The 24452-nt window shown below is 42.6% G+C and overlaps 3 protein-coding genes across 9 annotated transcripts; 2 read left to right on the forward strand and 1 right to left on the reverse strand.

Moving 5' to 3' along the window:
• Nucleotides 1-3550: 3550 nt before the first annotated feature.
• stk17b (serine/threonine kinase 17b (apoptosis-inducing)) lies at nucleotides 3551-14290 on the forward strand. Its single transcript, XM_020606541.1, has 7 exons — nucleotides 3551-4160; nucleotides 6961-7173; nucleotides 8138-8276; nucleotides 8923-9049; nucleotides 9584-9632; nucleotides 10078-10257; nucleotides 10978-14290. Exons 1-7 carry the CDS (start codon nucleotides 4039-4041, stop codon nucleotides 11213-11215), a joined length of 1068 nt encoding a protein of 355 aa, XP_020462197.1. The 5' UTR covers nucleotides 3551-4038; the 3' UTR covers nucleotides 11216-14290.
• Nucleotides 14291-14653: 363 nt separating this feature from the next.
• On the reverse strand, nucleotides 14654-19462 carry cunh2orf69 (chromosome unknown C2orf69 homolog). 2 transcript variants are annotated; one of them, XM_020606542.1, is made up of 4 exons: nucleotides 19370-19462; nucleotides 18894-19177; nucleotides 16898-17136; nucleotides 14654-16290 (listed from the first exon to the last, which is right to left on the reverse strand). In XM_020606542.1, exons 2-4 carry the CDS (start codon nucleotides 19170-19172, stop codon nucleotides 15813-15815), a joined length of 996 nt encoding a protein of 331 aa, XP_020462198.1. In that variant the 5' UTR covers nucleotides 19173-19177; nucleotides 19370-19462; the 3' UTR covers nucleotides 14654-15812. The 2 variants fall into 2 exon arrangements, with proteins under 2 accessions (XP_020462198.1, XP_020462199.1); XM_020606543.1 differs by lacking the exon at nucleotides 19370-19462 and having other exon boundaries at nucleotides 18894-19190.
• An 89-nt stretch (nucleotides 19463-19551) lies between these two features.
• ftcdnl1 (formiminotransferase cyclodeaminase N-terminal like 1) lies at nucleotides 19552-24420 on the forward strand. 6 transcript variants are annotated; one of them, XM_020606537.1, is made up of 6 exons: nucleotides 19552-19614; nucleotides 20607-20803; nucleotides 21394-21489; nucleotides 21984-22139; nucleotides 22904-23092; nucleotides 23330-24420. In XM_020606537.1, exons 2-6 carry the CDS (start codon nucleotides 20635-20637, stop codon nucleotides 23764-23766), a joined length of 1047 nt encoding a protein of 348 aa, XP_020462193.1. In that variant the 5' UTR covers nucleotides 19552-19614; nucleotides 20607-20634; the 3' UTR covers nucleotides 23767-24420. The 6 variants fall into 6 exon arrangements, with proteins under 6 accessions (XP_020462193.1, XP_020462191.1, XP_020462192.1 ...); XM_020606535.1 differs by lacking the exon at nucleotides 19552-19614 and adding an exon at nucleotides 19950-20130; XM_020606536.1 differs by lacking the exon at nucleotides 19552-19614 and adding an exon at nucleotides 19950-20126.
• The last annotated feature ends 32 nt before the right edge of the window (nucleotides 24421-24452 follow it).

Consider the following 24452-nt stretch of genomic DNA (forward strand, 5'->3'; position numbering starts at 1 on the left):
TTTTTTTTTTTAATTCTGTCTCTCAGAGTGGGAATGCACCTACAATATGAATTTCAGACCCCTCCATGATTTCTAAGTGGGAGAACTTGCAAAATCGCAGGGTGTTCAAATACTTCTGTTCCTCACTGTATACACTGATGACAAAAGTTTGAGGCAGCACAAACCAGAATTTCAAGCTACTCAGTCTGCAAGTCAGCCTGTTTGTTCCCTTCCTTCTGCGTTCAAAGTAAAAGCAGACAGTGATATTCTTTAAAGTTACAGTACGTAACTTAAGGCAGCACTAGCATGAAACCCCAAACCTATCCACTCTGCTCCGCCCAACACTCCTCCCTGCTCCACTATGCTCTACTACGCTCTGCCCAGCTCTTCAGATATTTGTCGTTATGAAATTATAGGAAATGGGAATGCAATGAAACTTACTGATTAAGCAGAACTAGTTGAAAATATCTGACTGGTTAGAGAGGTCAGTTTCACTCAAAACCTTTTAGAAGCTAATATCTCTACACTGCTGTTCTGTTCTCTACACACTACGGTGCTGTTCACAGAGTCTGGGTCACAGGGGGCTTCGACAGCTCTTCAACACATTAGGACAAGTTTTGAAACATTTATACAACTCAAATATTTGAAAAAGTTGTATACTGTAGCTCTAAGTTCTAATTTTAGTGATTTTCTGAACCACATGTAGCTTTTCTTATTTGTTGTTACTCTGTTTTTATATACCTTTAACAAAGAAACTTAAAAGACATATTACTAGACAAACATTTATGAATGAGGCTCGGCATGTTACCCTGAGCAATCTAATGAGCCTGATATGGACTGGTTGTGTTTACTGTAATATGTGAAACTAGTAGTTCAAACAACTGTGACATTGTGATAGCAGGAGACATTTTTCCCCTGTGATGACTTTAACTCTGAAAAACACAAGATCCTGATTTCTGAATGTGTGTGCATCCTGTTGCAGCATGTTAGTCAAGACTGGCTGACATGTGACCTCTTGCAATCTCAAGGGCTCACAAGCTGCCAAAACAAACAGAAAACTGAGAAAGCAGGCTCACAAGCAAACAAATCAGATTTATTTTTAGTGCCTGTGCACTGGTGACTCAGTTTGTGCTCTCTCAAACCTTTTGCCAAAATTATTCTTCCATAGGTTTTCATCCTTATTGAATGACCTGACCAGGCATGATGATGCCGATGTCAGGGACAAGCACCAGCCTTTAGGATTGTCTGGAGATTGCACTCTAAAACGTTTGGCACGCGGCTCCATGCCAGACAAGAGAGTTGTCTTGAAAGCATGTGATAAAACAGTTCTGCAGCTTTTAAGTGCACAATGTAAACACTAAGGACCCTTTCACTCTCTCTCACACACTTTTTTTACATGCACATGACAACATAAACACAAACTTACTCCTTTTCTATGGGGTGCATGCAAAATTACACCTACTGTACAGAGGTCTCTTGGAGCTAGACTACATGGGCTGGACTAGTGGTAGACAGCCCCATGCGTGCTCCGAGCTGTGGAGGCAGACTTTCATATCTCATCCCCTTCTCCCAGCCCAATACTGCATGCGGGATCGTCTTGGTCAGCTCTGTGAGCTCTGCCAGGGCAAAAAACCCTAGATGGTGATGTGTTATAGCTCAATATTGCATGCTGAAATAGTGCAACACACTGTCCTTAATAGCTATTTTGCATGAGGATATTGCTATCCATCCAGAAACAGGGGTGAGGGAGCTGGTTAAGTTGGATCACTTTGGTTGTGGTGCTCACTCGAGGCATGCAGCCTTATGCTTACCTGGCACTGTCATACCTTGAGTGTTCATGGTCCTGGAAACAAGGTGTAGGAAGTAGCTGCTTTAGTTTCAGCTCTGGCAAAGAACAATGTTGACTGCAATAGTTTGTTTACTCTATGACAATGTAATGGTGAGCACCTTGGCAGCGGTTTTCAAAAATGTTACTTTCACACATGTGCATCTGCCTATCTTAGTAATAGGTCAGTGGTTATGTTTCATTGCTCATGAATCAGTGATGAGTCAATAGGGCTGTTCTGATTTTGTGAAAAGTGAGAGCACATGTCTGTGCACCATGTGTGCAATCCCGTTCGTCTCTTTGTATATAACTCTATATGTATGTCTGTCCTGTTGTGTGTATAAATATATATTTTGCACTTAATGTACCAAAGGTTTGGGGCTTGCAAAGTCAACCATTAAGCCTGCTCTCTATATCTGTCTAACAAACACACCCCCACTTCTGGCTTCTTCATATCTTATAGAACGTCACCTTATGATTGCTTGACGGGCAGTTTTGTGGCATGGGCAACAACACAACATTAGGCCATACGCCACCGCTCAGTTTGATATTTTCTATAATGAGGCTTTTCTGCTGCAGAAGACTGATAAAACTGATGACTTGCTTTACATCCAAATGAAGACAGTTGCACTTCTTTCATATACATTTCTGACAGGACCCACTCCAGTTTTCATAGTTCTATGCAAAGCTCCTGTATTTGTCTCCATTTCACTTCAATGATTGTAATAAAAGAGAACAACTAGCACATTTTGATTAACGCATCTTTTACAAGACTTTTGTACCAATTCAATGTATAAAAAGCTAAATGTACTACCTTACATTTTACCAATATAAAACTCATTTTTTTAGGAAACACTTCATCAGATAGGCTAACCACAACCGCTCCTTGATTAAACAGTGCTCTTCTAAACCCAAGGTTCTAACGTCTTCTATCAAAAATGTCAACAAAGGGCCAGAAATATATGATAAGTGAAACCAAATAAAAAATCTAAAATAACATAACATGAATAGAATATATAATTTTTAAACTACCCTTAAACATACTACATTTGTAATTGCATGATGCTCTGAGTTATAAGTCTTTACAGGTTAGATGCTGAAGCTTCTATTGTCCTCCAGATGCTTTGCCAGATGTTAATAAATTTACAGGTGCAAAGAGAAATGACTTAGCTCACTTCTGTCAGGAAAGGAGAAACTAGATTAAATGTTACAAATGACAAATATAAAAAAGTTTATGGTAGCATAAATAAAAAAATACTAACGTTGACTTTTCAGTCAAAAACAGGAGAAACCATTTATGAGCTATTAAGTGGCGGATTTGTGAGATTTCGAATTAGATAATAAATTTGATCTCATAAATTTGATGAAGTATCTCAGCATGTGGATTTATATTTGAAATATTTTTTTCCTATCTCTGTATATCATCTCATAACAATAACGCTACTTAATCTCAGAATGTAGGCCTTGACATTTCCTCATATTTATGATTCTGTCATTCTCAGAATGTAGGCCTTGACATTTCCTCTATCATATTTATGATTCTGTCATTCCTGTACCTTCATCCATTTTTCTTTCTCTGTGGAAACGTGTCAGGACTGACTGTTTATTCGCTAATATGTCAGAAGGTAGAAGAAGTGATTTTAGTGTCAGTAGTTAGAAGACGTGATTTTAGCGTCAGTAGTTAGAAGACGTGATTTTAGCATTCAGACCGGCTGCAACTCTTTTCCAATGAAATTCACATTTTGATCATGCGTTTTTCAAACAGGGGAATAGTGCGCATGCGCCAAGCTATGACGTGTCGCGAAAGTGTCAAAGCAGAAGGATGTAAAAATGATCGAAAACTCTGTAGTCCAACTTAGTGACTAAGGTATTTTAATAGTGGCTCACGGCGGCGCTTTGGATAATTGACTGACAGGAATCACCCGTAGGTACAGATCTGACACACTCGCCACTGCTCTTTAGCTGAGCTGAGGAAAATCAACTTTTTAACCCGCGACATTGACCGCCGAGCTAACTTAACAGTTGAGCTAACCGGAGTCGGCGAACTAAGCTAAACAGTAGCAGGGTTCTGGCTGAGCGTTAGCTAACATTAACATGTAACTGATGGGAAGGCTGCAGTATTAGCTAGCCACTTAGCTAGGTTCGTTCTACCGGTCATCTCACAAACGTTTGGCGTTTAGCGCGTTGTTCAGTTGAGTAGCTGGCAGCAGGACTGATAGCGAAGACAGAGGAAAATGTCTCGGAGGCGGCTGGACAGTCGCAGCGGACTCTCCGCGGGGCTGCTTGGAGAAATTCAGACCCCAATCAGCGCGGAGCCATTGGAAAGTGTCTATAAAGTCACCGGAGAGCTGGGAAGGTGAGTAAAACCGACGCGACTGTTGTACTGGGACTCCCAGAACCAGAGGGTCCCCCGGGCGATTTAGGCAATGTTAATAGGAACCGCTATCAAAGTTCCAGCAGTGCAGTATAGACAGTACTACGTTACAAGGATGTCGGTTCTGACAGCACACAACTACGACATAGCCCACGGTTTATCAGTATATGAAGCTTGGCATCTCTCCACACGTAGGAAACCCTTATCAGCGGTGTGTCATACATGACCGTGTTATTCTGCTGTATGTATTCATAAGTCATTCACCCAAACCAAACATCCCCAAGTTCCAGTTTCACAAAATAAATTCTTGATTATACAATCGAAGCATTTCGCAGTTTACCTGAATCTAAAGAAAATGTGTGGTAAAACAGTTACTGACAGGAAAGTCATAGATGTTAATGAGTCATGTTCTGGACCCTCAGACTAAAATGGTTGAACTAAAATACATCACCACTGAACATCTGGACATCAGACATCAGACCTGAGTGAAAACAATCATTTACACCTATTATCTGTGTGCAACAGAAACATTTAATGGAAGCCTGAATTTCCTTTGACAAAGACTACAGTGTCTTTTGTGCATCAGTTCATCGGTCTGTATTGTTTGTAATAGAATATCTTTGTCAGACAATTAGCACAGGACAAGCACTTCACTGCACCAATGTTAAAACATTGCATTTGGCTTTAACCAGTGTACACAGGGTGCTACTGCTGATATGTTTGGCTTTGTGTGTGAGCCATGGCAACTGCTGGTGGTTGATGATTACATCTTGACAATGATTTTTGAGGTGTGTTTGAAGTGATGTGTCATATACTGTGGGTACTGTGTAATTCTGCTTTCAAAACAAGAGGAAGGAAGCCAGCACATGTGCAAACCAGTTTTTAGAAAGGAGAACCGGCACAGGCCACTTCTGTTCACTTCTTTGTGTGGGATTTCTCAAAACAGGAAGTTATGAGATGCAATATTTTCAAGAACATTAGAAGGGCAGTAGTGTTGGGCTGAACATTTCTAGTTTTGCTTCTGATCTTTTAAGGAATTTGTGGTCATTGTACAACATAGTCTTAAATTATCAGACTAACTGTGTAAACATTTGTCATATTTATTTGTCAGGCTCCAACTATCACCTCTGTTAAGTAATATGTTAGTTATTTTTGATGGAACTTGTTGTGCATGCAGTGTTTTCTGTATGAAAAATGAATCAAATGACTGTATAGTGTAGAAGGAGGTCAGTGGTGAAAAGACAGAAATAACCACTCTATACTTTACGTTACAGTTCACTGTAAGATGCTCTCTTTAAACCCTCTAGGCAGCTGTTTACATCAGAAGTTCAGATAGAACAGCTGGATGTTACCCACCCTGCACCAAACATCAGATAAAGCTCTTATTAACATAGCATCTAGCAAGCTAAAAGTTGATGAATGTGTAAAGAGGCAGACGGCCAGTTCTATATGTAGATGAGTTCACTTGTCATGAGCAGTGTTATTCAGTTGCATTATGTCCCCTGAGGCTCTGGGGGGGCTTCATCAGGGTTGTATCGGTCTGTGCTCGGAGAATACAGATTTTTACCTGAAAGCATTTGTTGTGAGCAGCAGGTGTGGGGTTTAAAAGATGTGTATGCCATGTAGGGAGGGTCTAACCAGGGCCTAACCATTATGGGAATTATATGATCGAGCAGTTCTCAGGTTTGACTTGTATTATGGACTAAATGCCAGAAGATTTCAGCCTCTGCCACGTTTATTTCCACTGTTGTTATATTGCCTGTTTCTTGTACATCCCTTGACTTTAACTTATTTATTTTGCTTGGTTTATAAATGACCACCCGATACTACAGGGAGACATAAGCGTTCATCATGGCAGAGGTCCACCCCAGAGTTTCATTCTGTGCTATCAGCTTTGAAAATGTTCACAAATTGTGCATCAAACGCTAAAACTTTGTGAAAATATGACCTGAAACAGTGATGGGTGGTGATACAAAACTAGGATAGTTTAATACCATTGTCCTGTTCTTTAAGAGAAGTCCTTGCGGGTCTCTAACGATCTTAGCCAATTATTTTAGGATTCAGGCTTTTTGCGTTCATTGCATCAAAAGGGAGTCAGCTGAATCTGAATGCCAGAGGTTTTTTTTTTTTCCCCCACTGAGAGGAATGTGCGTCTAATTATTGGAGAATCTTTAATAAGTTGTGCTAAAGGTTTCCTTTGCTAACCTATCAGGAGACGAGCTTAAACCACAGATGTGTATTATGTGTCACGAACACCATATCAGCTCTGTATCATTGGTTGTTGCTTTTCAGGTTCAGCATGATGACTTATGACACCCAGTAGCCACTTTCATTTTCCCATAGTTAGACTGGGTTTCAGTGTTAACAGTAATCCGTTTAGAGATGGACTAACTTTAGATAACAAACACACACGCCATTTATCTAATGTCAGTATTTGTATAGCACCATTGTTGCATTGCTGCAGCCATTTGCATACAAACGGTTATTTCATTAAGGCTGGACAACATATGTATTCATCAGTGTCATTTATCAGGTTTTATTGTGAAAGTATTGTGGAGTCATGGTGAAACATTTTGCAGTCTTGTATTCTAAAGCAGTTACATTTAACAATGACTAAACTTATTAATTTGACTAAAACCTTATACAGTTTCACTTAGAGCCCAATTTTTCGACCTTGTCTATAGTTAAAAACAATCAAATGAAGGGGAGCTCAGTCTGATGTGCAGTTGGTCAGTTATCTAAATGGTGCATCATAACCACAGATCTATTTTCTGTCTGTTAGGGGGAAGTTCGCAGTAGTCAAACGCTGTGTGGAGAAGGCCACAGGGAAGGTGTTTGCTGCCAAGTTCCTACGGAAGAGGAGGAGGGGTCGTGACTGCCGGGCCGAAGTAATTCACGAGATGGCCGTCCTGGAGATGGCCCGGAACAACTCCCGAGTGGTCAACCTGCACGCTGCTCACGAGACAGATCACGACATCGTCTTAGTGCTGGAGTAGTGAGTTCCCTACAGAACCAGTAGTCTTTTGCCTTTTTGATTTTACAGTACATCACATTTAATTCATCTTTCCAGCTGTCTAACACTGGCTCCATTTTTTTTCTGCCCAAAACATGCTAAACATGTAGCATAGTCCTATAAAAGCAAAGGGCCCTGTCGTATTTGACACGTCTCACGGAGCTGCCACATTTGTCTTTCTAATGCCAAACAGCTCATTGTTCCTAACATGTTTATCAGGATTTGTTTCAAGGTAAAAGGCCTGTCATGTTGCAGATGTCTTGTCCTAGCACATTCTGTCTAATCATTATAATCTGGTTCATGTTAAACCATGTTATCTAATGAACTGTCCTTCCTTATCTGCTTGCTGTGATTCATCAAGTTTAAAACTGGGAGACCAAGATTGGAGAGAAGAACACTCAGTGGTTGTCTGAGTCGATTGCTGGGATTTTCTAACCACAACTGTGAAACTTGTTGGAGACACTTTAATCCCTTCGTGAGAGCAGAAACACTGTGAACTCTTCACTTTGTTGATTTAAGACAGCAAAGAGACAACACTAAGATGCCCTGGAGAAATAGTACATTGGGATTTGTAACAACCTGAACTGTAATGAAATCAGATTAGCTTCACACTCACACAGGCACAGTTTTAGGGTGTGTCCCGCTCTGTGTCTTTGGCTGACACTCTTACCTCCTTAGCGTTATAGTGAGCAAGCAGGAAAAAAAAAGTAACACTTTGCCACGCCATGCAGGCTCAAAGTGGCCATGGTTTGGCCAGAGGGTGACCACTTAAACCACCAGTCCACCCTTTGATCCATGAATACAGGATATGTCTGTTTCTCTTGTCAGAGCTCCACCACATGTGGAATGTCACAAACTTGCCTGGTGTTTCACTTCTACTAGTCCAGTGTCCCCGTGTGTGTGTATCTGAGTATTTACAGTGTGCTTGTGTTTTCTCTTTGTCCAGTGCGGCAGGTGGAGAGATATTTGACCACTGTGTGTCTGAGGAGCTGCTGCCAGAGGCTCAGATCACCCGTCTGATCAGGCAAACACTGGAAGGAGTCAACTACCTCCACCAGAGTAACCTGGTGCACTTAGACCTCAAGGTCTGTGCACACACACACGTACAGAATGACATGCATGAATGTAGGAATGAGGGAATCTATTTTTATATGTTCACAGTGCTTGGCCCTGTTTTCTCTTTTTAGAGCAGCTGTGCACCCAATTTCTGATGTCCATGACACAGTTAAATCTAGAACTAGGTGGTAACAGAACCCTTAGCCTGGAGCGAAGCTCAGTAGCACAGTGTAGAGGGAGTTTTACACCGCTCCTGCATCACTAACACCAGGCTGTGAAGGAAGGGGCCTGTCACTGGCCACTGCTGCAGGTGGATCCACATGTTAAAGACATCTCTCTTTTCTAGAGAAGGGAATTTTACACGACTAGTCGTTTCTTTCAACATAGCTGTGAAACATTCTCTCGTCAAATGAGCTAAAAAAAACCTTTGGTTGTTTGGCGCAGTATGTTCTCAACCTGTTTTGTAGAGAATCATGCAAAAATGTAATGGTAGCATCATATGGTCAAAATAGTTTCAGTACTTAGACAAATAAGAAGTATGTTCAAAAAGATCTTTGAAAAAGTTGTGATTTTTGTAATAGCTTTTTTTTCCCCCCAGTTGAATTTACATATCATCTTTCCACCACTTCTGCTTTCACGTGCTCACTCAGTGGTCCCTCTTTGTTCCGTTGTCAGCCACAGAATATTCTCCTGACCGGCCTGTCTCCTCCAGGGGATATAAAGATTGTAGACTTTGGCCTGGCACGCAGATTGGGAGCAGTCGGAGAGCTCCGAGAGATACTTGGCACACCCGAATACGTGGGTAAGGAGATATGTGCTGTATATAACACACTTTGATTACTCCAAGGTATGTGACAGCAACACAACTCCCTGCCTTAACCGTATTATTGTTATAAGGTGACAGTCAGAATAAAACTCCACAGTAAAACCTGCACCTGTGTGACTCTATAAGAAATGCCTTTGTGGGTATGAAACTACATCTCATTAATTATTAGGATCTTTTGGTTGCTGGGAAGAAGCACTGGCTTCATCAGCATGTGTTTCAGTACAGTACAGAGGCTTTATCTTTAAATACAACCCTACTGTCCCGACGGCAATGCTGAGTTTAATCCGTTCATCTCACACAGACCTCACAGACCTCAGAAACCTAGGCTTGGTTTTGTCTTGAATACTTCTTTCTTTTCTTGAATACTTCTTTCTTTGGCTGTACCATTTAAAATGTACTGTGCCAGCAGCTTCACGAGTTTAACTGGGTTGTGTTACACTGTTGTGAAACAATAACAGAGTGGTGAAACAAAATACGACGACTTACCTTTTCTTTCATGTTTCCACTCAGCTCCAGAGATCCTGAACTACGAGCCAATCACAACAGCGACAGACCTGTGGTGAGTCTGTTCTTGCAAAACTGGGGTGATATTGTCAGATGTGTTCAGTGGTTGTTCAAGGATTCATTCAGAAAAAAAGTGCGGTTTTGGCTATTACTTCTAAGGGCACGGTGATATTACTATGCTAGCCTTTAATTTCAATACCATTAGGGTCAGCGCCACCGTCGGGAGGCTGTTTGTAACTTTTTCTGTCTAGACCAAATGATTTGTAAAAAGAAGGTGTTCCATTGCAGTGTAAATGCACCAACAGCAACGTGGTTACTGCAGTAGCTAATGTATACAGTGTGGGTTGTTATTCCAGTGTTCACTGTTGTTCTCCCTTTTGTAGTGACCACAATTATGAAAGTAGAAACTAATAACTGATGTCATCGCATGTAGGAATTCTGCCCACAGGCGCTCCACTACATGTTTAACTGTGTCCTTCACACATGCCTCTGTCCCTAAGGAGTGTGGGTGTTATAGCCTACATGCTGGTGACGGGTGAGTCTCCGTTTGCCGGAGACGACAAGCAGGAGACATACCTGAACGTGTCTCAGGTCAACGTGGACTACAGCAGCGAGAGCTTCTCCAGGGTGTCCGAGCTGGCCGTGGACTTCATCCGCAAGCTGCTGGTCAAAGCACCAGAGTGAGTACAGACAGCGGCGTGCGACGTCGCCTCAGACTCCCCCAGAGTAGGAACGCAGTCAGTGATTGTTTTGAATCAAGTCAAACTGTAAAGTTAGGGCAGATGTAAACAAAAGGCTGAGAGACATTTTTCAGTGAGGCAACTCAAGCGACATGTAATGTTTTGTTTTTGACAGGCTCCAGGTTGTGAAGGATTCACACTGTGCACATTCACGAGCCAAAACAAATCAGTATTTTTATCCACCCACATGAATTTTTCCTCATTTTCTTACTTAACATGTTGGCCCTGTGCTGTTTCTAATGATAACCTGGACTGCACGAGGGAACTGTGAAGACCAGTTAGAGAAGAATTTAATAGGACTTTAAGTTGCAGCTGAAATAATTTGGCCATTAACAAGTTGATAGGAAATTAAGAGGAGAGTATATCACTGCTTAAATCATTTTTCAAGTAAAACTGACAAATATTTGATGGTTCCAGCTTCTCAAATGTGAATATTTACTGCTTTTCCTTGTCGTACATTAGAGTGAACTAAACTGACTGTAGGTCAGACGAGTCACCCTGGACTCTAGGAAATGACATTTGTCACAAATGATTTTCTTTCTAGAGACTAAAAATGATGGTAATGATAATTAACTAATGATTTCATACTAATAGTTGCAGGCCTACATTCAGTGGAGTCTGACTCTTACTCCAGTGTTTTCTGTCATGTTGTGACCCCAGGGACCGGCCCAGCGCTGCAGAGTGTATGACCCACCCCTGGCTGTGGCAGCAGCAGCATTGTGTGAGCCCTGAGCCCACCACCACCCGCTCCGTCCGCGAAAGGAGCTGCGGCACCAAGTGGGCGGCTCCACCAGAAGACCCCGAAGACAAGGAGAACTTCCTGGAGTCCCCGCACGCTTACACAAAAAGGTTTCGCTTTGATGAGGAAACAGCCGCTGCTGGAGACAGTGACTGTTGAACAAGCAAAATGAAAAAGAGGAGGACTGAAAGTGTAAGGCGGGGGTGCCCACTGCATCCTCTGAGCTTTTAAAGTTTTTTAAGCCTCCACAAAACCAGCTGCCTTCTGCCCAACTCTCAGAGGACTTAGGTTTGGTTTACATTCCACTAATCTGCAAAAATCAAAGACTGACCCCTCAAACCAAAGATAACCAGCTCCATTTTGAGGTCTGTCACTGATCCATTGCTGTTAAAAAGTGTGATAAATGTACAGTATGTCCCGATTAATGCAGCGTGTTTAACAAAGTATTTAATTCACTGTTCAAATCCTTGGTATTTCCTAGGGCTGCATAAATCTCTGCTGAGGGTTGAGATGTCGCTGTACTAATGAAGGCTAATGTGGAGTATTCCTAGGAAAACCTATGCAATGTTTCTCTTGTATCTTTGAATTCTTATCTCAAGAAGCCTTAGGGAATGGTGCTGTGCCTTAAGGTGGAAGTCACCAGCCTTGGTTAATGTTTAGTTCCACTTGTGTTTCAGCAGAAATGAGAGATACCGAGACAAGCACCTCTGCAATGAGGAAGTGTGATAATGACCTTGTTTGAATGTCGAACAGAACTGAGGACAGCCAGGCAGCAGCACTGTGCGAAATAATGTACGCAGGCTTGTGTGCTCTGTGTTACTGAACACTTCGCCTCACCAGCCACTGCTCTTTAGGCGTTGATCCATCAGGCTGTTGTCCTTGTCCTTGCTCTGTCTCGTACTGCCCGCCAGTTCCAGTTCAACACCAGCAGAAGGGTGGGATTACACACAGATGCATTACACCCCTTATATGTTTAATGTTTCCTTCGATGTCACACCTTCACTTCCTCCTCGTCTGATATAGCTTGAAGGTTTAAATTTAGCTTAAGGTTTTAGATAAAACTTTTTATTAACTTGGCTTGAACCGTAGTGTAGTCACCGTTGAAAGAACTGAAAGGCCTCCACATGTAGTGTGTTAATCTAAAAGGTTCTTAAAGAAACTGCTTTGACAAAAGTGAGCGACAAATTACGGCATTCTTGTTTATCCTTCCATATTAAGACAAACTGTACCGGCCTAAAAAACAGATGACTCATACGGCTGTTCAAATGCCACACCCGCACTTACTCTGATTGCCTCACTGAGCTCAAAGTTCCTCATTGTTGGCTCGCACGAGCGAAACATGACTTGAGCACTTACAGTACTTCATTAGCACACGTCCCGAACTGATAAGCAAAACTGGAGCTATTTATGAGAGTTTGTATGTTTGTCCTTGACAGGTTCTTTGTCTTTTTTCAGTCTACTTCCACAGGCTGAGCAGTAAAAGCTGTGGGGTCAGGGTGCATGAAGTGCTGCTGCTGTTTTCATCTCAGGGCAGGCTGCTCACTCTCTTCTCTGTTCCTAATGTTCTGTTCTCTTAACTTAATGGTGATTCTTACAAGCTTATTATTTATGTGCTGGACTTCTACTATATATTTTTATGTAAATACTGTGCTTATGTGTCTTAGGAAGATTCTGGCGGGAGACAGGTCATTTAGAATGATTAAGGTGTTATTTAAAAGAAGATGCTATTGTGGTTGCAATGAAATGAATAATAAATAGTAATGTTTCACTGCAGTGCGTTGGGAAAATGAAAACAAGGATTTGTTAAGTGGAACTGGGAAGTAAAGCACAATGTGGAAATGGACGGATGAGTCAGATGGTTGTAGTCAGGAGGAAGATGATTAGATATCACTAGTCTTAAAAGATGTGTTTAAAGGAGTAGTTCAACAAATGGGAAATGTGCACATGTCCCAAAATGTACAACTGCTCCTTTAAGTTCTGAGGTTGATTGTTAAAGACATGTAGAAGTGAATGATGAGAAAGTAAAGTTATAGAAAGAGCTGGATTTTCCCTGAGTGTGACAGAACCACTGTATAATGTGAAATATGAGGTGCTATTGACTCGCAGGATTTGCAACCTTTTGTTCAGCTGAGACTTGAACCTCACCTCTCCTATAGCGTAGCGCTGGCGAGTCTGATTACTCCTAACATCCAGCGAAACATTCCTCTTTTTGTTGCTTGGTGCCAAACCTAGTCAGACCACATTGTATTTGTTGTCACCAGCTGGCACAATGGCCTTTGTGTGGGAGCTGGGCGTCTCCAGCCACGGCCATGCTCTCGTCTGTATGCTGTCATCCTTTCAAACTGGAACAGCGCACTGTAAAATATTTTCATCTCAACAAGTGACTTGATGTCACTGAGTTAGGAGACTGGGCTTTAGTTTTGCTTCTCCAAACTTCTGATAAGTACTGTCAGGTGATTATAGAAACCAGAAAAGCCACATTGTATTTTTTTGCTGTATAAGGCAATAAGCTTGAATGTTACCTCATCTCAACAGTGAGAACTTCTCAAAGTCTGGGTACTCTGCTCTTTCCAAACAGGTGATGGTGTCTTAAAATAAACTTGATTCAGGCTGAAATGAGTTCACTTGATAGAGGAAGTTTCTCAACTCTGTATTTCTGAAGCTGGGTTGTACAGAAACGAGTGCAGCTGTCGATTTGTGTTGCAGTGAATCTCGAGAGCAGATGGATTTGTATGGCCCTGCAGTGATCTCAGGGATCTCGCTTTGCAGGATGACGAAATGCTGGAAAGACTCAAAGTGGCTTGTGTTTGCTGGCGTTGGCTTTGTCACTTGAACATGACTTGAGTTGTGGTGTTGACTTTGTACATCTCCTGTAGCTACTGTCAGCAGCTAGTCACTGGGTGGCCTGTGTGTGTGAGAGAGAGAGCGCTCATTGTCTGAGTGGGAGGTGCCTACCAAGGAGTGGAGCACCACTGGTGTCGCCCAACATTCCCGTTTGTGCTTAGACCACAGCCAGACTGAAGGATACTGTAGGTTCACATCAAACCAGCCACAAGCAAATAAATGTTTGACAGATGTTTATTTTGCATTTTATATTTTTTAATGTATGAGCATTCTGATTCCATCTGAAATAACAAAAATGAAAAAACCCTAATCCTTAATGTTTTCTCATCAGCTGCAGGCATCACAAAGCAAACTGAAAAAGCTCATTAAAGACTGTAGAAAATATCTGGATGGAGTATTTGATGTGTTTTTGTTGACTTTGTCCACTGTAAAACGGTTTCTCAGTTCTTTAATTTGTGGTTTTTCCGCTCTGCTGCCACCTGCTGACTGTGCTCCATGAAGACGTGCAGGGTTTTTAAACATCATTACACACAGCAAGTAGTAAACATGGAATGCTCTGACATTGCATTAGCACACTGCACAGATGCTATGTATGCTTACACAGAGATCACAGAGATTAATAGACATGCTGCCAACACTGACAACACATTAGCAGTCTAGTCTGAACAAGCCACTGGGTTTTACACTAGCAGGTGTGCATGTAGCAGTGCACATTGCTGCAGTCAGATAAAACTATTATGCAACCACAATTAACTGGAATATTACTATTATACCTTATTGTCAATTTTCATTTTACACAAAAACCATCTTGTAAACATTGTTTGTCAAATTCTATTTTTTTTTCCATTCCTAAGGTTTGTGTGTCCACTGGCACCGACTTGCTAGAGGTGCCCTGAATGAGAATCGAACCTGGGCCATTGTTAAACGGCAGCACAGCAGTTGACAAGCTCCGCCTCAAGGTCTACATGATTTTCATCAGCAGAAAACATTTAACTCCATCATCTGCTGATAAAGATCATGTGATTAAAAAGCTCCAGAGGACTGAGGAGAGACTGCGTTGTGTTACCTAGGAGTTGGCTATTATAACAAGCAGATGTGTACGGACGTGTTAGTGCCTCCCTCATAGTGGCAGCTAGATGCTGGCTAAAGTGAGGGGGGGGCTATCCTATCAAAATGAAGGTTTGGTTCTTCCTTTCCCTCCGAGTGCAGCTGGGTGACGGTTAAATGGAAAAAGTTGGACAAATTATTAGTGGAAAATCTTCCATCGGGATCAAACTGAAGGAATGACAACAGTACAGTGTTTGTTGTTTACTTTCTGACCAAGTACTTGGCTTAATGAAATGGCCACAGCTAAAGTACAATCAAGAATCCCAGAGACCAACTGATGAAGTCTGAACCTGCAGAGTCAAGGTCAGACGTTCATAAGCAGCTAAACACTAGTGCAGTAAGAAGCTGCTCTGCTTCAGCCAAACGTACAGGAAATGACAAAATAAGTCACAGTATTAAGTTTTATACACCTTAAATTAGAGAACTTCTTCATAAAGAAAATCAAACAAACATGTTTCTAAGACGACAGCTCTGAGCCACAATCTAAGAAGTTCTGTTTGGCCTCAAGAGTTAAATAATAAAGGCAGAAGACACGATGTTAAAATCTATTAACCGTTTTTTATACCTGCGTATTCCTACTCAGAGCCACATGCAGGGGAAGGATCAGCTCATTAAGTGCATTTAGCAGTAGAAAGGAAAGAAGCATGTTTTAACTTCTGATCTCTTAAATCACCACAAAACTAAGGTCAGACCCTCAACCTGTTTTCTAACAGATAATCTAAAGTGCTCACTAATGATCCAACCATCAGGTTTGTAGGTGTGTGTGTGTGTGTGTGTGTGTGTGTACTATGAAGTGCTCACAAGCTCAAAACTCCTGGATGACCCTGAAGTGGTTCTCAATGGAGGGGGGCTCATCCTCAAAGTGCAGCTTCTTACTTGGACAGGCCCCAAACTCCTCCAGGGTTTTGATGAAGTATCTGTGCTCGCGGCCCACCCACGCCCGCATGGGGTCGCACACCTCGTAAGGGGTTACGTGGGCGTGAATCGACACTCTGCTGGCAGCGAGCTCCTTCAGCACCTGCTTATCCGTCACCCAGGTCTCACCGCCCCCCGGGTGTCCGCCGTCCAGCCAGTACATGGCCGCGATGCATTTAATGAAAGGAGCCATTTGCGGGTCAGCGCGGGCCCCACCCAGCTCGTACACCATCTGGTTCAGCACCACGCAGCCTTTGCTGAAGCCCACCAGCATCAGTGAAAACCCTGAAGGGATGGTGCTGGCGCCTCCTTGTGGCTGAAGAGGGTTGGGTAGGCTGGCTTGCTCCATGCCGTGGCTCAGCAGGGCCCTGCAAACAGAAATCCTGTTCAGACTCAGAGCACCTACAACTGGTAGCAAATCACAGCTTTATGAAGCTCATGAGGATGTCCTGAGGTCCCCAGTGTCTTCTGGGGCCACAGTGCGTAACACTGTGTCTCTCAGTCACAGGTTAGGGCGTTAGGTCATGTGTTACCACTGTTTCTTTTTGCCAGTGCAGCTGTTTTGCGTTTAGTGTCATGTTTCTGAGAACTTGGCCCAGACTTCGCATATTGCTGATGTGTTTACTACTGATGTGACAGCAGTTCATGCAGCAACAACGGCCAAGTCTCAGACCTCAGTACTTTTCTGCTGTTGTCTGACATCTGCCTGTAACAGTATAAAAACCATCAAGTGCTGAAAGCTGGCATCAAATGGAAGGTGAAATGTATCATCTAGTTTACTTGTGCAATAATCAGACATTTTGATTTGAATCCAAATGTTAGTCTTGTTGTACACCGACCATCTGACAAGGTATACTGGAGACACATGCTGACATGAAAAAAATCTGTATCATTTAGTTTGTAACAGTTAGTGAGCTGAAAGTGTCTTAACTGGAGAAACTGCTAAACAAATGGCTGATCTGATCATGTGCTCACCTGAGCTGGTGCAAGGCTCCACCTTCAGGTGAGTAGGGTGAGTGCTCTGGTGCCCCAAACATGTTGCTCTCCACAAAGTTGTGGTAGCAGCTGAACTTGTGGAGATACATGCGGGAGGCTCTGACCACCCAAACATATCGGTCAGGGAAACGTCTGCCCAAGATGAAGGCCACCTGCTCCAGACTCCAGGAGAGCCACTGGGCTCCCTCGGCCTGCAGAGCCATCTCCTCCTGGAAGTTCTGCTCAAACAACACACACACAGATTGATTAAAGCTGCTGTACCTGGACAAGCTGGAATAACAAAAACATACTTTTGTGCTAAGGGCCATGGTGAGAGTCTGACTACAGACGTGACACGTCAGTGCATCTTTGACCCAATTCTTGGTCTGTGGTCAGACTGTGTGGTCCTGAACACAGTGACCTCATGCATTGTATTTACATGGAAACATCACCGTGGCTACGTCCTGCACATACAAACGTCTCCTGGGAAATACCAGCACACTGTGGGAACATTAACACTTGCTTAGTAAGCTGCCTAATGAATTGCAGAGGAATAGACTGCCTGGGCACTGGGAATGCTGTAATAAATGAGGGCGCGTCTCGAATTCTTGAAAGCAAAACCAAATGATAAGGTTAAATTACTTCATCTTTAACCCCTCCACATTTTTACACTCGATTAGTAGTTGTGCCTTCAACCTACTAAAAAAAGCAACAAAAAGCATCTGAGACCACTTTGACTAATCTGACAGCTGCAGCAGTTGCAGGCTTTTTTTTTTAATAACCTGATTTCTCTGGGTAAAAACAAACTCCCCCATCCTGAAAGAGGTTTGCTCCAAGTGCTCTGTTCTTTAGGACAACAGCTGCTGATGAAAAGTAAAACATCAACTTGCTCTGCTCCCATGAGAATGTCACCAGTGATGTTCAAGTCAAAATGTGTTTGACCAATCAGAACACTGCTCCCTGGGCGGACAACACCTCTCCTGAGCACAATCTACTCAGCTGGATACACTTTCCCCTGACAATCAGAAGTGCTGTTTCACTTCTATTTGGTGATCTTCTCCTGAGCTCTAGCCAGGCTTGTCCACTGCTGATGGTCCATATAAAGAAACTTGCTATCAGTGTTGCTGAGAGCAGCCAAGAGCAACACGGTCAGATTTCATATGTGGAAAACATCTGTCAGACGCACTGATTTCAATCTATTGTGAGATTAAAGTAGGAATTTTTTTAAATGAAGCAGTAAAAAAATTATTCTTACTCTGCCGAAAACCTTTTCTGACACTCATGAGTCACATGTTGTGTATAAAAACTGTTTTTCATCTGCAAAATACTTTATAATTACCCCATAAGTATTGTGTATTTAATGTACAAGTAAGCCACATGGCTGCACATAAAAGAAATATACGCTCAGCGGTCACTTTATTAGGTACACCTGTACAACTGTAAGCAACGCGTCCACCTTAACATCTGTGTTTATGAAGCTCACAATGTTTCAGTTTTTGGTGAAGGTGTCATAAACATATACATTTAATTATATGTTTATTATGGAGGTCATAGTTGGTGGTGGTGTTGTACTGATCTACGTTATATTCAGAGGTGTCTTCTCCAGCTACATACATGAGAGGGTCATAATATTAGGAACACCTCTGAATATAATGTAGTCCAGTACCAAACCACCTTTAACTATGGCCTCAATAATAATTGGAAATGCAAAGGAAAAAATGAAAAACATAATGCCATACACATTCGTGTATAAGTCAATCTGTACTGTTAGTCTGTTTAAAAGTGAAGTTTGGTCAAGACTTAGTGGGTGTGATCTACAACTTTCCACTACCTTAGTTAAAAAGACTTGCCAGTGGGATGGAGGCACTATAATTAATGTAATTCCGTCTATTAACCCGCCACTGTAATAACTAAAGTGATTAATGTGTCATCGTCGTTGTGCAGGAACCCTTGATGAGCTGAGATCAACTCTAGTACCTTATATCATCGCACTCACCTGAATATCTCCGTGGAAGAACACCACATGCTTGTTATGGTACTTGTGACCGTCTGTGTCAGGCCGCAGGAGCAGCATGTCGTTCACTCGGCTCGGGACGTAGCCGGGCACCGCCAGCAGCCTCTGCAGCCTCTGCAGCGGGCTCCCGCAGCGTGCATCCCGGCTGGCTGCTACATGCAACCCCCGGGTCTCGGCGGATGTCGTCGCTGCTACAGAGCTCATCGCTTTGGCCACGGTTATTAGAGTGAAACCCGCTCCGAATGCTCGGGCGGCTAGCATGGATTCTAAAATAAGAAAATTACTTGGCGTTGTTTTCTATGTCAACGCAGTCGGTCCATGCTGCTGTTGCTGACAGCTAATTAGCTAGTCAACTAACGACCGCCTTCTCTGCTAGCAAAGCTGCATCGTACTGTGGGCAGCTAACGTCAAAACAGGACCCGGGAGTTGTATTAAATGGCTGGAATCCAAATACTTACCATTGCACGCCTTCTAATAACCACTGTCTCTCGCGCATTGTACCCGCTTGAGCAGAAACTTGTAACATGTCATTTGACAGTTTGGGACATATTTTGTCCACGAAGAGGCGCTATTGATCAAAAACACCCCAGTCAACCAAAGCTGCCACTTCTGCGCATGTCTGTTTTTGTGACGCCAAAGGAAGTGGGCGCATATGGTGTCGAGATATTACCCCCCTATCTACTTCCGTGTTCGAGTCGGCCAAGTGAGTAGCGGGACAAAGGAACAGTGATGGAAAGTAACTAAGTAGAACATATTTACTCAAGTACAATTTTAAGGTCTTTGTAGTTTATCTCAGTATTTACATTTTCTACTACTTCGACTTCACTACATTTCAGAGGCAAATAGGCCTGTTGTGCTTTTTGCTCCACTACATTTATTTGATAACTTTTTTGAGCCAGCAGCAACAACAACAACGACGACGACGACGACACTAATAATAAAAAAAAATAAACAGATGATTAAATTGATTTGATTGATTTAGCCTACATGCATCAATAAGAATTAAAAACAAAACTAGCATCCTTCAGAAATGACGTTTCCAGGTGGTTGGAAACGGAAGTGAACTATCTTGGACTGATCCTTCATATCTTTAGTTACACGTCTCCATGTTAAACGTGCTGAAATCTATTTTAGTACATTTTCGTCGGTCTGAACAAACGTAAATCAGCAACCGCTGCATATTAGTTGGTGTTTTACCGATCATTACGTACATAAGTCAGTGAGTTGTATATTTTCTACTGGGTACAACAGCAGACAATACAGTAATTGCTATAATTGCATTCACCATAACTCAAGTAGGCCTATGTCAGATTTTACAGATTAATATTTCGGGTAGGCTACTGGCCTATGACTAACATGCCACAGATACAGTAACTCCATGAGGTATCTGTAAGTTGTATGATCATTAAAGGCAATTAATCATTTTTGAATAGACTGTGAGCATTTACCAGTTCATGGGTTATGGCTATCATGCATTCAGTAAAGAACTAGTGTCAAACAGCCCAGATAATACTATTGGTATCACTCATGAATGTACTGACAAACTTTTATGGGCCCGTGAGTCTGCCCTTACCAGACCAATATTGTATTGGTATTGTGTATTGAACTGAGCAAAACAGAGTTTTATTGCTTTTTTTATTGAAGTCCAACTCTAACGTTTGTTTTAACAAAGCCATTATTCTGGCATTGTTTCAGTTTCAGCATTTGTTTCATCGTATGGTCAATGCACTTTGCATCCCAACCATACACCAGCCTAAGACAGTACTGGTTCAGAACTATGGCCTCAGGATCCTTGGGCAAACAGCTGGCGGCTTGTCTGCTGAACATTTCTGAGGCTCGCAGGACAGACCTGGTGCAGACTGTGGCCAGGACAGCTGTGTACACTACTGGAGGTAGGTTGAATTTTACTACAACTCTTTATATTCCTTAAATCCTGCTTTTGATGACAGAATTACTAGCATTTCTGTTATATGAATGTGTTGTAGTTTTATTTTTGTGGGTATAAAGACCATTTCCAAACTACATAAAAACTTCTTTCCCACCAAGTGTGATCCAACAAGAATCAAAAGACAAAAAGGGCAATGAACAAATGCTGATAAATAAATAAACGAGTTCATGAATAAATCAGCGTAAAGCATAATACAACCTGTGACAGATTAGAAGATGCTCTGATCTATTTTTGTTCAATAATCTCTGAAATGTTTAAGCTTTGTTTAACTTTTCCCCCTTTGAGATGGACTGATGGAGGGGTCCACCCTGGACAGGTCTCCAGTCTGTCACAGGGCTGACACGTAGACAGACATTCACACATGCTCACACTCACTCCTAGGGGCCCGGCCTCGAAACCAGAATCGCTAATCACTGTGCCACCGTTCTTTGCACCATCACAGTACTTATTCATTCACCCACACCACTCAAGTTATACTTCTAAATCCTAATATCAAATGATTTTTAAGACATGGTTTGTTTTCTTATACACAAGGTGTGAGAAGAGAGGGGACCACAGTGCTGAACATCTTTAATGACTATGACTACAACCGCTCTGTCATCACCATTGTGGCCAACATCGACTCCATCAGTAAGTAGTTCATCTTTATGGCTTCTTTTTTTTGCTGAAACCTCATTGGAATATAAATACTTTACGTTTGTTTTCCTATTCCTGAGGGAATGCTGGAGTCAGCTACCTGCTGCAGCCCTGCTGCTACAGTCTCAGCCCCCTGCTTTCCAATCCTTTAAGAGGAGAAATCCTTTAATAAGCTTTGTCAGGGATTTAAACACACACACACACAAACAGGATGAACATTTTTCTGGCAAAGATCCTGTAAAACTGTATCTTATTGAAAGCTAATCTGAAACACAACCTTCTGACAATGCAGACAAAGTTGTCAAGGTTTCCAGTTATGTCTCCTACACTCACCCAAAGATAAATAAATCAGCTAAATATTCCTAAAACAACCACATCTTTTATTTATTCACTATTCAGATGAAACTTTAAACATGGACTGCTTCAGATACAAATGTTTGATTTGCCACCCGGCACATAAGACAGTTTGATGTCAATCTTGATCCCAGGGGAGGCGATTCTGTCTGCATGCGAGACGGCCTGTGGGCTGATTGACATGCGCGCTCACACGGGGGTCCACCCGTGTATGGGTGCCATCGACCTCATACCCATCTACCCACTGGGGGAGGAGGTAGGGGTGGAGGACTGCGCTAGAGAGGCTCGAGGTGAGATGCTTTTTACGTGCATGTGTCTCTGTGTGTGGTGATGCACAACGACACAAACAACACGATCACCTTCATGCAGGAGGATTAGACTGTGTTCGTTTCAGCGAGGTGTACCTAACAAACTGACAACTGAGTTTTCTAGTGTATCTTTTCATCAGCTTGCGGTGCACAGTCGGTAGGTGCTCCCTTGCTTTGTGTTCTGCCGAGCACCTGCTCAGGACACAGATGAGGATGCTCTGACTCCAGTCAGTGGTTCAAATAACATTAGGACTGAGAGTGTGCACACAGTGATGGAGGGTGCTACAGTACATGCACTGTGCTGGACCTAACTTCAAATTGTACATTTTCCTTTCTAGTAAACTGCAGCAATCTACAATAAACTCAGTATGTTTTTTATTTCCCACCCTAGTATCTGATACTGCAGTAATATACACTGTCTGTCTCCCTGATACCTGGTACATGTACTGTTAAGAGCTAGCGGCCGGTGTCCATTTTACCAGCTGATTTAGCAGCCATGTGACTTTCTAGTAACCTTACCTCTCAGTAACCCAGCATGTGGCCTGCATACCTGATGTGTGCACTCAGTACACTGTGTGAAGGCAGAATAATCATTGGCACTCACTAACAATCACTATTTATGCATGCATGTAATAAGTGATGCGTGTGTCCAGATTTGTTCCTTAGGTGTGTTTAATCTGTCACACTCTCATGTTTCTGAACGTGCATGCATGTGATGACATGTCTGTGTTGTTGCCTGGGCTCAGCTGTGGCTCAGGGACTTACAGAGAGGGTCCAGGGAACCAGTGCCTTCCTGTTTGGCTGGGCAGACCGGCCCCTGCAGCGGGGGCTGTCACAGAGGAGGAAGGAGATGGGCTGGTTCAAGAAGACGCCAGACTTGCAGGCAGTCAATCCAGATGTGGGACCACAACCACAACAACAGTTTGGCCTCACAGGTGAGCCCAAGCTGGAAGAAAAAGTTAAATGTACTGTACATGCAGTTCAAGTTACTGTAGGTTTAACCTGAAAGAAGGGTTAAAGTATCACTTTGCCAGGGTAAAATGTGACTGTGTCTCTATTGTTACAAAGCTGTTTGTCACAGCCCGACCACAGGCTGTCTCTATTCTCTTCTTTGACCTTTGTTTGTAAGTTTGTAAGTGTTCTGTACCTCTGACCTGGCTGATGTCCTGCAGGTGTTGGGGCCAGTCCATACGTCATGAACTGCAACGTCACTATCGACACTCAGGACATTGTTTTTGGACGTAGCATTGCCACAGCAATTAGAGAGTCGACCCCAGGGGGCCTGCCTGGGCTGCAGGTGCTGGCTTTGCCACATGAAGGTGCTGTGGAAATTGCCTGCAATGTGGAGAGCATCAAGGGGAGCCCGCCTAGTCACATGACAGCAGGTGAACCCTGGCCATTTTTCAGTATCGGCGGCCAGCTATACTGTCATGCTCCAGCTTCTCTCATTACGGCGAGGGTTGCAGAGCTGGCAGGGAGGCAGGGGGTTGGCATAAAGGGCACTGCATTGGTTGGGTTCACCCCCCTTGAGTGCAGGGCCTTAGCAGAGTTAGCACTGTCTCAAGGAATTGGTGAATTCTGGAAAGAGCAGCACAGGATCCGCATGTGAAAACTAATCCATGGCAAAACCCATGTAACCTCAAACAAAAGTCCACCATCTTTGCTGTAATTAATATAGGAATTGACAGTTCACTTGGCCTTGCTCTCCTAAGTTACCATTGCTACAGTAACCCAAGATTTCCATTCTCTTGTTGCACTGTTTGCACTTACTGTATGGTGATATTATGCTAATAATGTTTCACCACCAGCTGCTGAGCCAGGTACTGTACAAAGCATGGGAATAAAACAGCAGCATTGTTCTCATGTTGTGGGGGAGCTAGCTCTAGTATTACAGATGATAGATTATTGTGTTGCACATAAAAATGTGATTCAAACATATTTGTTAATGTGATCTCTGGGTTGCTGAGGTGTAAAGTTACCCAAACCAAAGAAGGGGCAGGATGGAGCCATAATTGTTATAGTTTCATCTTGGCCAACACAGTGGATGTTCCAGTCCTGAACAAGGATGCAACATGTAATCCAACAGAATTATGTAAGTGACTAATGAAATGATATCACAATACTAACTTACTACTGTAGCTAGTTAGCCAGGCATGATAACTATGGTAGCTTATAGAGAAGACCTCTACTTTTAACAGTAATTTAGAGCATCAATAGTTGCAATTAAAGAGATTTATCTTTTTTTGATGAGCAGTTGTGTGTGTGTGTGATAACCTTTAACTAGAAATATAAATA

This window comes from Monopterus albus, unplaced genomic scaffold (assembly GCF_001952655.1).
Source record: "Monopterus albus unplaced genomic scaffold, M_albus_1.0 scaffold79.1, whole genome shotgun sequence".
NCBI classification, from domain to species: Eukaryota; Metazoa; Chordata; class Actinopteri; order Synbranchiformes; family Synbranchidae; genus Monopterus; species Monopterus albus.